Source organism: Plectrocnemia conspersa, unplaced genomic scaffold (genome assembly GCF_051122295.1).
Source record: "Plectrocnemia conspersa isolate PC_06_02 unplaced genomic scaffold, ASM5112229v1 ptg000009l, whole genome shotgun sequence".
Classification (NCBI taxonomy): Eukaryota; Metazoa; Arthropoda; class Insecta; order Trichoptera; family Polycentropodidae; genus Plectrocnemia; species Plectrocnemia conspersa.
The window spans coordinates 23,909,454-23,921,779 of record NW_028277173.1 but is presented as its reverse complement, the minus strand read 5'-3'; the positions used below and the strand labels follow the sequence as shown (position 1 = coordinate 23,921,779).

At 28.5% G+C, this 12,326-nt stretch overlaps 1 protein-coding gene across 1 annotated transcript in view; it reads left to right on the top strand.

Annotated features, from left to right (window-relative positions):
• Nucleotides 1–12,326, top strand: part of LOC148232324 (cell adhesion molecule Dscam2-like) — a 243,869-nt gene that overhangs the window by 21,055 nt on the left and 210,488 nt on the right. The window contains exon 2 of the mRNA XM_088192074.1: nucleotides 5,700–5,918. Coding sequence (XP_088048200.1) covers nucleotides 5,867–5,918 — 52 coding nt within the window. The 5' untranslated portion in view covers nucleotides 5,700–5,866. The remainder of the gene's footprint in view (nucleotides 1–5,699; nucleotides 5,919–12,326) is intronic.

Sequence of the window (12,326 nt, the reverse complement as noted above, 5' to 3'; positions counted from 1 at the left end):
CATATTTTTTTTGTTTTTTTTTGTTTGTGTTCATCGTATGTGCATGTGTCTGCCGTGCAATTAGCCAAGATTGTGGTAACCAACCCCTTTGGAGGTGAAAACCGGCAGATATTTGCGCGTAAGTAGCACAATTTAATAAATAGTATAAATAGATTGATTAATATAATATATAAATAGTATAAGATAGAAATAATTAGTATTGTTACATAAAAAAAAATGGCCGATAGCGGCGTGAATATAGCGGGCGTAATTACGCCAGAAAATAGAATAAAAGAAATGGATGAATTAAAAACAAAATTAAATGTATTATTATCAAATGGTAATATATTATCAAAAGAAAAAAAAACCATTATAACTAATACATTTGATATAATGTATAAACATTTATTAGATGTATTAAAAACTAATAGGGACGATGTAAATAATAAAAATGAAAATAATAACTCAATAATTGAGTTATTAAATGAAGTTAGAAAAGATGTTTATAATATAAAGGATAAACTAAATTTAAATAACAATATTATTAAAAATAAAATGCAAAAGAAACATTATTCGGAAATCGTAAAAAAAGGAAAAGATATTGCGATAATTATACCTAAAAATTTGCAAAATATAGAGCAGACAAAAAAGGATTGCAAAAATTTAATTAAACCAACAGAATTAGAAGTTGGAATACAAAATATAAGACCAATAAGCAAAGGAGGTATAATAATTACATGTGATAGTAAAGAAGATGCATCGAAAATTACGACAGATGCAGTAAAAAAACTAGGAGATAAATATAATATAAAAGTAGGAAATTTAAAGAAACCAAAAATAAAAATAATTGGAATTTCTGAAGAATTAAAATATGATCAACTAAAAAAGTGTATAATGAAACAAAACACATGTGTAGAAGAAAACAAATGTTATTTAGAAGTAAAACATATTAAAAAAAACAAATTTAATAAGTATGATGCTATTATTGAAGTAGATGTTACGACATTTAAAAATATAATGGATGTAGGCAAATTAAATATTGAATGGGATAGGTGTAAAGTATATGAAGACATATTCATATACCGTTGTTATAACTGTTATGGTTATAATCACAAAGCCAGTGAATGTAAAAATAAAAAAAATTGTATAAAATGTGGTTCGGAAGAACATTTAATAAATCAATGCAACAAAAAAGAAAACTGTGTGAATTGCTGTAGAGCAAATAAATTACTAAATCTTAATTTGAATGTGGAACACAACTCCATGGATAGAAATTGTTCAATTTATAAAAGATACGAGCAAAATTACTATAATAAAATACAATATAATATAGTATAGCAATTAAAAAAATCAAGTTCATATGGGAAACAAGAATCAGTAACTGGGATATTAATCAATGCACAAGGTTATTTAAAACATAAAGAGGAAATAGAATTAATTACTGAAAAGGAATATCCAATATTTTTAGGGTTAACTGAAACCCATATCACAAATGACATTGAAGAATTTGAACTAAATATTGGCAATTATAATATAATTAGATGTGATTCTAATTCCAGACATACAGGAGGTGTTATACTGTATATTAGAAATGATATAAAATTCAATACTATATTTAAAAATAATCAAGATAAGACATACTAGTCTATCACAGTTAAGATTTTTATTGAAAAAATTCCCATAATATTATGTATAGCATACAGATCTCCAAATAGTAATCCGAATATATTCATAGAATTTATAAATAATATTGCAGAATGGAGTTTTGATCAAATTTTGGATACTGTTTTAATTGGAGATTGGAATTTTAATTGGAACAAATGTGAAGATTTTTACACAGCAAAATTAGAAAAAATATCAAATATATTTGGTTTAAGACAATGTGTCAAAGAAAATACAAGGACTAATAATAGATCGAGCACATTAATAGATTTAGTATTTACCAACAACAAAAAAATTTATTGTGAAGTAAAATCAACTCCAAGAATAACTGACCATTCAATTGTATATATTTATATAGAAAAACATAATGAACTTAAGTTTATAATTAAAAAAATTAATTTTAATAAATTAAGATTAGAATTACAAAAATGTGACTGGAATGTAGATAATATGGATGTTAATAGGATATGGAACAAAATTTATAAGAATATAGTAGATTGTAAAACAAAAAGTCAATATAATTTTAAAAAGGAATATCGTTACAACCCAAAACCGTGGTTTAATGATGATGTTAAAAATGCTATAAAGAAAAGAGATGAGTCATACAAAATTTTTCAAATATTAAAAACAGAACAAATAGAATATAAAGTCTTTAATGAAAAATGGAAAACATACACACAATGTAGAAATATGGCAGTCAAAGTATTAAGAATGGCTAAAAAGAAATGGTATGAAAAATTGATAGATGAAATACAAAATGATCCAAATAAGATGTGGAAATCAATAAAACAATTAATTAATCCAACTCAGAAAAACGACATAATAAAAATGGAAATTAATGGAAATATATATCAAGATCCTTATATAATGGCAGAAAAGATGAATACATATTACATTGAGAGCATAGAAGAAATTGTAAATTCAATACCAAGGATTAGTAATTTAGTACAATATAATAATAAAACATTAATTGTAAAATTTAGTAAATTTAAATCAGTATCATTAGATGAAATTCATAACATAATATGTAAATTTAAAAAAGGAACTAGTACTGATGAACTAGATATAAATATAATTAAAGAAACATGGGAAATAATAGGAACTAAATTAAATTATTTAATAAATAAAGCACTCTCATTAGGAGAAATGCCTGAAAATTTAAAGATTGCTACTATTGTACCTATACCTAAAATAAAAAATAGTAAAAAAGTTGAAGAAATGAGACCAATCAACATGCTACCGTGTATAGAAAAAATAATAGAAGAAGTAGTAATCAAACAATTAAAGGAATTTATTACTTCTCAAAACATAATATGTGAACAACAATCGGGATTCAGAGAAAAGCATTCCACTGAAACTGCATTACAAGTAGTGATAAATGATTGGCTGTTGGCTAAGGATACAAACAAAATCATTGGAGCAGTTTTCTTGGATTTCAAGAGAGCCTTCGAAACAATAGACAGAGAAATAATGTTGAAGAAATTGGAGAGTATAGGTATAAGTGATATAGTTTTGAGATGGTTTAATAATTACTTATATAAAAGAAAACAAAAAGTTAAGATAAATAATGTATGTTCTGAAGAGAGGTTAGTGTATTATGGAGTACCACAAGGGTCTAAATTGGGACCATTGTTGTTTGTTTTATATATAAATGATATAGTTAATAACGTAAGAAAATGTAAAGTTCATCTATTTGCGGATGACACATTGATCTATTGCATGGGTGATAACATTGAAGAAGTTGTGAGTAATTTGAATGATGAATTAGGTGTGTTAGAGATATGGTTAAAGAATAATGTACTTAAATTAAATGAGAATAAAACTAAATGTATGTTTATTAATTATAAAAATGTGTTAGATGATAGTACCAAAATAGTAATAAATAACTCTAATATAGAAATAGTGGATAATATAAAATATTTAGGAGTAATTGTTGATACAAAATTAAACTTTAAAGAACATTGTAATTACATATTAAAAAAAATTAGTAGAAAAATAGGTTTATTATCTAGATTAAGAAATATATTAAGTATAAATACAAAAAAATTAATTTACAATAGTATAATATTGCCCCATTTTAATTATTGTGCAACACTATTAAATATGTTGAATAAATTAGATAAACAAATGTTGCAAAAATTACAAAATAGGGCAATGAGAGTAATCTTAAATAAAAATAGATTAACTAATTGTAAAAGTATGATTGATAGATTAGAATGGTTGAATGTTCAAGAAATATTGAGTATGAATGTTTTAGTATTTATATATAAGTTAGAAAATAATATGTTACCACACTATTTTAATAAGTATTTAATAAGAAATAAAGATGTACATAAATATAATACTAGAAATAGAGAAAATTTAAAGATAATTAAGTATAAGAAAACGAGTACGGCTAGGGGAATTATGTACGGAGGTTTTAATTTATATAATAGTCTTCCAAGAGAAATCCGAAACAGCAAAAATATAACGGGTTTTATAAATGGAATAAAAAAACACCTTCGTACATATAGAAATAAAATATTATAATATTAAGTCTTTATTATTGTATATTTTTTCTTTCTGTTATGTATTTTTTATATATTTTTATATATGTTTACTAAATTTGTTAGATGTAAAGATTAGCTATTAAGCTAAATAAATTAATAAAATAAAATAATAAAAATAAAATAATAGTGGCCCGACACTGGAAAAAATTATAGCAAGAATATATTTATAAAATAACATCAAATAAATAAACCGAACTAAACTAGTTGTATGCGTTGTATGTATTAATGTAGAATATTCCTTTGCCTTTTTTTTATATATATTAAAATAAATTATATTTGCTTTTTTATAAATATTAAAATAAATAATAAAGGTATATGCAGACTTGAAATAATGTTACTGAACTCGTTTAAAGTCATATCAAAACATAGATACTTCGCTACTATAATCTATTTGCGTTAACACAGTCAGTTCGAGAGTCTATTTGGGGGTTTATATTACAAGTTTGGGTTTATGTATTAGTAGTATTCTTATGGGTTACGATCTGACAAATAAATTATATTTTTTTTGTCGATGACGACACTTTAGTACTTGATGATGACTTTTCATTTTATTTCATTACCAAAACTATTTTGTTATATTTTGACTTTTTATAACGATGAATTTTAGTAGCAGTTTTTCTATTTATACAGAAACGGCTTAGTAAAAAATCACTTTGTTGATCATACTGGAAGCACTATGTTGTTTTATTGAACTAGCAGAAACATGACTGTTGACAAACGTTATTTTTTAAAATCTCTCGTATTAGTTATTTAAATTTGATATACGGATAGTCCGCATCTTTGTGTATTTGTAATCTAATTTTCATTTTTTATAGCATTGTTGGTTCAGGACATAACATTAATAAGCAGCGTATACGCGAAATTCTAATAATATAATTCAATAAAGAGTAGGCCTGAATCCGCGCTTTTTTTCATCTCTCTCTTTCTCATTCGAGCATAAAGCGTACAAGCCGAAAGTTTTCAATCTCGCAAACTCGGAATCTGGAGCAAATCTCCAAGTCATTTAAACTTTTCGACATCTGTTCCCTTCGAACGTCTTGATACGCGCGTTCGATGGCGTCGTAAGTAGTTTTTTGATTTCGACACATTATATTTTTGTTAAAAAAACTTTCGTTTTAATATTTGTTAAATTCAAAATTACATGAACAACTATTCTTCTTTAAATCATTCATGTATGATAAATAATATATATTTAAAAACACAAGTCTTTTAGGTATTAGTCTATCGTCCTGGTCTTTAAACTGATGTCATGTATTTTTGTTATTATATACACATATAATATATTTATTTGTAAAATTTGTTGACTAGTTAAACGTAGATTTTAGATAGAGCGGACGTGTCTTAGTGTGCTTATTATGTTTGTTCAATTGAATATAGATGCTTAAACTACATCGTGCATTTTGAAACACATCTAATTTATTTTATTACCAAGCGTTCTTAGTAGGCCCCGTGCTAAACTGGGTCAGACAGTTAGTATTATAAATAAATAATTTTATTTTCTGCTTACAGGTGGCGCGTAAGGCGGCGATGGGTTTCGTTATCGCGAGTTTCGTCCGCTAATTTTGTCGTTGTGACGCATAATGTACGGCGTTTGTGTCGATTTTGTGTAAAAGTGCGCCGATAGGCTCTAGAGGAGAACCGGAAGTTGCCCTCGACCCCTCCGGGAACCGGAAGCGATGGCGGACGTCAAGTTTTCCCCGGGGCTGTTGCTGCTATCCCTCGTTATCGGTGAGTCCTCCTTTACCATGATTTTTTTCGCGTTGTCATTTTGGACATTTTCGCCCTTTCACCTGCGAAAATCGTGCCATTAACGACATTGCTCAGTGTAAATTACCGTCTCAATGATGACATCGTGTTATTGATTGAGTTATGTACTGCTAAATTATGTTATAAAAGTGCTACAGAAATTTAACTTGATTATATATTAATCGATAAAGGTTGTTTTGAACGACGTCACATTGACATTTATAGATGTTATCACGCAAAATATATTTTATGCCTCGTTGAGTTGAGTTGAAAATGTCTAACGTTAGGGAGAGGGGTGATTGGAAACATCAAAAAAACATATAATAGGAATGATATATACAAAATGGTCCAAAAATAAATTGATTTTTAAATCCTTTTAACGCATGAACAGTTCGTTATAAAATAATAATAATAATACTAATAAAAAGCTCTTTTTATTAATCAAAACACTAGGTTGTGTTATAAAGCTTGAATTCAATAAATCCCACTATAGGCTCAGACCTGATTTAAAAAGGTAGCACAAAAATAAGTAAAAGCAAATAAAAAAAACTCGTTTTATCTAAAATTTCATGTGAAGCATGTACAAATAAATAATTTTATAAATGTAGTCATATTTCAAAAGGCTGTTGTAATAAATCTTATGATTATATAATAGTATTTTTATTAGTTGATATAAATAGCGCAAAATAAGCTAATGTTTAAAAATAATTAAAAGTTTTATTATATTAAATATATATGATCCATTTAGTCTGTGCAAAATTAAATAATATTTTTTATATAGCAATAGGGAAAATAGTATCGTAAAATTAAACATATAAAAGTGACGTTTATTATACATAAAGGAGTGTTAGATATTCTGATGAACTCATTTTATGAAATAATAAGGTATTAATTGCGAAAGGCATTTAATTTTTTTCTTTATAAATTGTTAAAAAATAAATAAAAACAAACCATTATATACAATACACGGTACTGTTTTATACCCGTTTTACTGTTCACAATTTTGCTATTAATTATAATTATTAAAAATTTTCATCTTAGTTTCTGATATATATAAATAGTAGGTTGTTGTGGTTATGAAAATATTATTATAGTATTTTCTGGTATGAAAATTACAATATTTTTTGATCGTAAAATTCTTTTAAGATTAATATAAAATAATATTCTCCATCATTGAAAAAATATTTCTTTGTTGCGAAACGGCCATGGATATAATAAATCACGGGATCCACAAGATTCCCGTTGCAATGCAATACGACTTTGGACAATGCCCATCAAGCGAACGTCGCTTTCTAAAAGAATATACATATTTCGCCGTTCTAGGAAGAGAGTGCAGCGATTGGCAGAATGATCGCTGCATAATTGCAATTGCTCAGAAAATTTTTGCAGCCCTGGATACTTAAGCCTGGACTCCAACGAGGAGAAGACAGTCACGGCAGCCGCTCGCAGACTTCGGCGGACACTCTAAGACCACAGATGCCCACCGCCCGCGGACAATATTCGATCATGGACTTACACATCCCGCCGCCAGCTTCTCCACCATCGCTCGGAAAAAAACATCTCGCCATTTATCGTCTGTCGCAACATATGTAACCATGTAATAAAACTCTGAGTCTTAATGGCTACGAAATCAACATCCACTAGGGTTATGTTTTTAATAATTCAATCCTACTTGAATGATAGCCACTTACAGATTAATATCTGAGTAGTAAGAGTCTGATATTGACACAAAAATAGCATCAAAGAGACTAAAATATTATCTCTTAAAAGCCCAACCTTAGCTCTATAAATATAATATCAGAGCTAATGAAACTGAATCAATCCATGTTACATTTACGCTGAACAAAAAAGTTGTTCTTCGGGATCCCTTAACGGAAAATGGCCACCACAAGGGAATTCCGCCAAATATTATGGACTTTATCTTGATAGAAGATGACTTAGAAAACTCATATTTGTAGCAAAAGGAAACATATGAAACTTTAACTTCGCAGGCTGTACTGACTCACAGGTCCAAATTAAAGCGTATCATTGCAAATTAAAATGATGATATATATATAATACTTCATAAGGAGCTCATTTGGGGTGTGGTCTTCATATTGATTATCAACATTCTTTAGAGATTCCTTAATAAATTTCTTAGGTTGGTGACCGGTGTTCATTGGTTTGTGCCTAATAAATAAATACATATTAAGTGACTGCCACTGTGTCATTGTAAAATAAACAATTAAAAAATAAATGTACAATATTCGAACACCTCAACATATGTGCTAAAAGGTAATGTTGGTGGTCATGATATTGCTTATTTTAATTATAGTAAACAATATCATGACCGTTAACAAAAGTACTACGAAAAAACCTATAATAAACATACTATAATTTTATGTTAATTATTTAATAAAAGTCTTTAGTGGTTAAATTTAAAAAAAAATATAGTATTACTGGTGTTACTCCACATATGTTTTGTTTGAATATTAAGATTTTATTTTTTGTGGTAATTTATATATGTGCGCTCTTCATATTAAATATCGGTCTAAAGGTCTCAATGGCAGCAAACACCTTAGAGCAAATTTCCAAAATATGTTCATTAAATTTTAGTTTAGAGTTTAGGTGTAAGCACAAGTATTTAACCCTAGATTTATACTCAAAGTTACTGTTCCGTTCTTTTGAGAGAGGCGGTGGAAAAGTTTGTCTACGTTTCATTAATTTATTTGACTGTTTCATTCTGGTTCATTTTAATTTTCCATCTCTAAAAATATACTCAATGAGCAATTCAACTCGTGAGCTCTAAGGGCTGATATATAATGCAGGCATGAAATTTTAAAAAATATCAAAAGTATAGTTTGAGTCATAAATAAAAGGGTTTTCTAAATGTATTATAAGTCAAACATGTTTTTTTAGACTTAGCTCTATTCATCGATTATCACTTTTCCAGCTCAAATTATGATAAAATAATAAAGATTTTAACATATTAATAAATGTTGAAAGCTTTTAAATATTTATATAATATAAGGCGGTCACTTAATGCTGCGCTGTTCTCTGGGGAATCGAATAAAGTTTTGTGTAATACAATATAAGATTTTATCTATTTGTATTTTATATACAAAACGATCGCATTTACATATCCATTTCGCGTTTAAAATATTCACGGCGATCATCCCGAGGCGAAATATATGTATATACATACATCAAAATAGTGGAAAACGTTCGGCGGGGGTGTGTTATTTCATCATTTTTGTGCCGAGCAATTCGTTCGTTTTCAGAATAAATATTATTCGTGAAAACGTTTGCGTAACCATCGAGACGGCGTACATGTGTAACACGCGGCTTTTAAAAATTCCGACTCTTTTTATTTACAGCAGCGAAACTCACTAAATTCACGTTGTACGGTGTAAGTAAACGTCGAGGGTGAATTTTCCCGGGAATTTTCCACTACGTACCCATGCAAATGTACAGTACAGTGTGAACCATTAACCGCATAACCATAAGAGAGTTTCATATAATATTTTCTCAAAAGAGAGTAGTTGTAGTATGGTTATTAGGATTGGATGGCAGTATTTTGCATAGTTCGGATATACTTAAAATATATAGATAAACTAATTTAAATTTTTAGAAATAAATAAAATTTACTATAAATTGAAAAAAATATCGAATTTGACAAGGGTAGCATGCAAAAAAACGCGTCGTTCCCCAACATAACAAGATTTAATGTTTGTAATGTTTTTTTTAATTTTCAAGTGTATGTCTATTCCGTTACTGGGTGATTACCAATTTAATTATTTCTTTTTATTTTCCCAAGACGCGTCTGTGTTAGTGTGTCTTTGTAATTGTGTGGCAATTGATTTGGTGACAATTTTATGTATTTTTTTTGCAAAGAATCCAAAACCGAAATATGCTACTATCATCTCGTTTGCTTATAGCGATATTTTTGTGAATTTCTATTTTAAGCGCTTTGCGTTTTGTACGAACAAAAGGATTTTTAATATTAGCTACAGTCTTTGGGCTGCTAAAATCAATTTTGTGGTTTTCTATGAAACTGTGTTCAGTAAGAGTAGAATGACTATTGAAATTTTGACTGCATTTTTATGCTCATTCTCTCGGTGTGTGATGCGTTTTTTAGATTGTCCAATGTAAATTTTTTCGCAATCTGCACATGAGTTTTATACACACCTTGGGATTCATTTTTTCGTTTGAAAGCATTGAAGCACTTTTAGAATGGAAAATAGTTCGGATATCGTGCTTCATTAGTGTTCTTCCGATCTTTTTCATCACCCCTCTGATATATGGAAGACGTGCATGTCCTATGTATTTTTTTCTGAAATCATTTGATTGAAGTGTGACTTTCACGGTTTGGAGTTTGGCGTCAATATGTTCTTGGTAGGCCAAAACTCTAGCTCTAATAAAAAGAGAGTTTGCTACTGATTTAATCTGTGCCATATGGTGGTGCGAATTTGCATGTTGATATCTGTTAGTGTGCGTATTTTTTCAGAATACAGTACGTTGTAGAGAACCGTCTTATTTTTTTATGATTAGTGTGTACTGGAAGGGTAGCTGACAATTTTTTTTTTCTTATGTAGTGTATTGAAAAAATTAAGAAACACATCCAAATCGTTCTTTCTGTGGGACCACAATGCAAAGACGTCATTGACATATCTTAACCAAACTTTCGGTTTTTTAACCGTTTTTTCTAGAGCTTCTGTTTCGAAATATTCCATAAAAGATCAGCTATTACTGGTGAAAGCGATGAGCCCATAGGTGTTCCTTCGACTTGTTTGTAGAACTCCACTTTATAAATAAAATACGTGGAGTTGAGACAATGTTTTGTTAACTTCATAAAAGGTTTCGGCGGGTTATGTTTCTTAGCGAGGAAACATCAAAACCTATCAGGAGATCTTAATCGTATACTTTTATTTTACGAATTTTATTTATAAAAATATATTTTTTTACATAAGAAGCCATTTTTTCTGTCAATGGTAACCCTGTTTTATGTATTTTAGGAAGACTAAAAACGTAGGGTCCTTGAAGAATTAATTCGTGGTGCAATTAATTATTTTAAAAGTTTTTTTGTTTTTTTTTTCTGGTAGGTAGTTAGGTCGTTTTTGTTTTTTTGTATGCTTTATCATCTAGTAAATCTTCAATATTATTTGCGTATTCGCATTAATTTAACACTACAGTAGTGATATATTTTTCGGCATGGAGAATTATCAGATCACTGTTGTTTTATGGATTTTTAATGACAGATTTTATTTCGGTGGTCCGTCGGGACATATGCAAAATCCATCGAAACGCTAAGTTACGTCGTATTTGATTCAATCTTATGTGTTATTATTTTTCCGTTTGTTTGTTACTAAGAGAACAACAATTGCATTCATTTTCGAATTCCTTTGTTTTTATATTTTGTTATAATTTAATTTAGTATTGTTTACAACCGGTAACCATGTGTCGAAATATTGCTATTTTTCTTTTAATATCGATTTAAGGTATGTTGTATTTATTTATTATTGCTAGCTTCTTTGTACGTAACACAATGTACCACATATATTTTTAAACATGGGAATAGCACACACATACCACACGTATGTACCAGACAAAGTGTGTACACAAAACGGCTCTCTCTATTTGCCTAACTAAAAGTATTTTAATGGCGAATCCAAAGGTCTAGATACTTTGGACAATTCTGAACAATCGTAGCATAGAACTAGAATGTAAATACAGATAAAAAACGTACCATACAAACACATATTTTATCTCAAAGCTTTGTGGTATTGTAGCATAAATGTGAATAGAACTACACAACAGTAATAAAAATTGAATGATTGTTTTGTTATATATTTTTAAAATTTAAACATATGGTGTATTTCTTTCATTATATTTGGCACCAATCATAAAGCAAAATGTTACTTAAGAGCACTGGTAAACGCTCCATATATACTTCAAAGTAAAGTTTTTCTTTTAATTCACTTCCGTTTCTCTCGTTCAAACTAACGCTAAAAGTCTCAAGTAAGGATTTCGTTATGTTTCTTTTCTCGACTTAACTTTGGAGGATTATATTTGTAAGTCTACAGGGTGAGATAATAATAATATTTTAAAAATATTTGATTAATTGATTTATTGTAAATAAATTCTTAAAGTTTCTTTTGTTAATAAAGCGCAAGTATTATAAGATTATTTCAAAAGCTCATTGCTGCGGATAAATCTTATCGCATGTCGAGAGAGAGAAGCGAAAACTTCTCGTGATAAGTGTTCGGGTTCACCATAAATGTATCGCTTTTATTTTTCCATATTTCACTACAACCATTATCCACACATCGTGGAAGCGAATTATCATAATATTTTACGATAGCGCTGCTTCTTATTTATTATAATATATACACAATATATTCATTTTTTCAT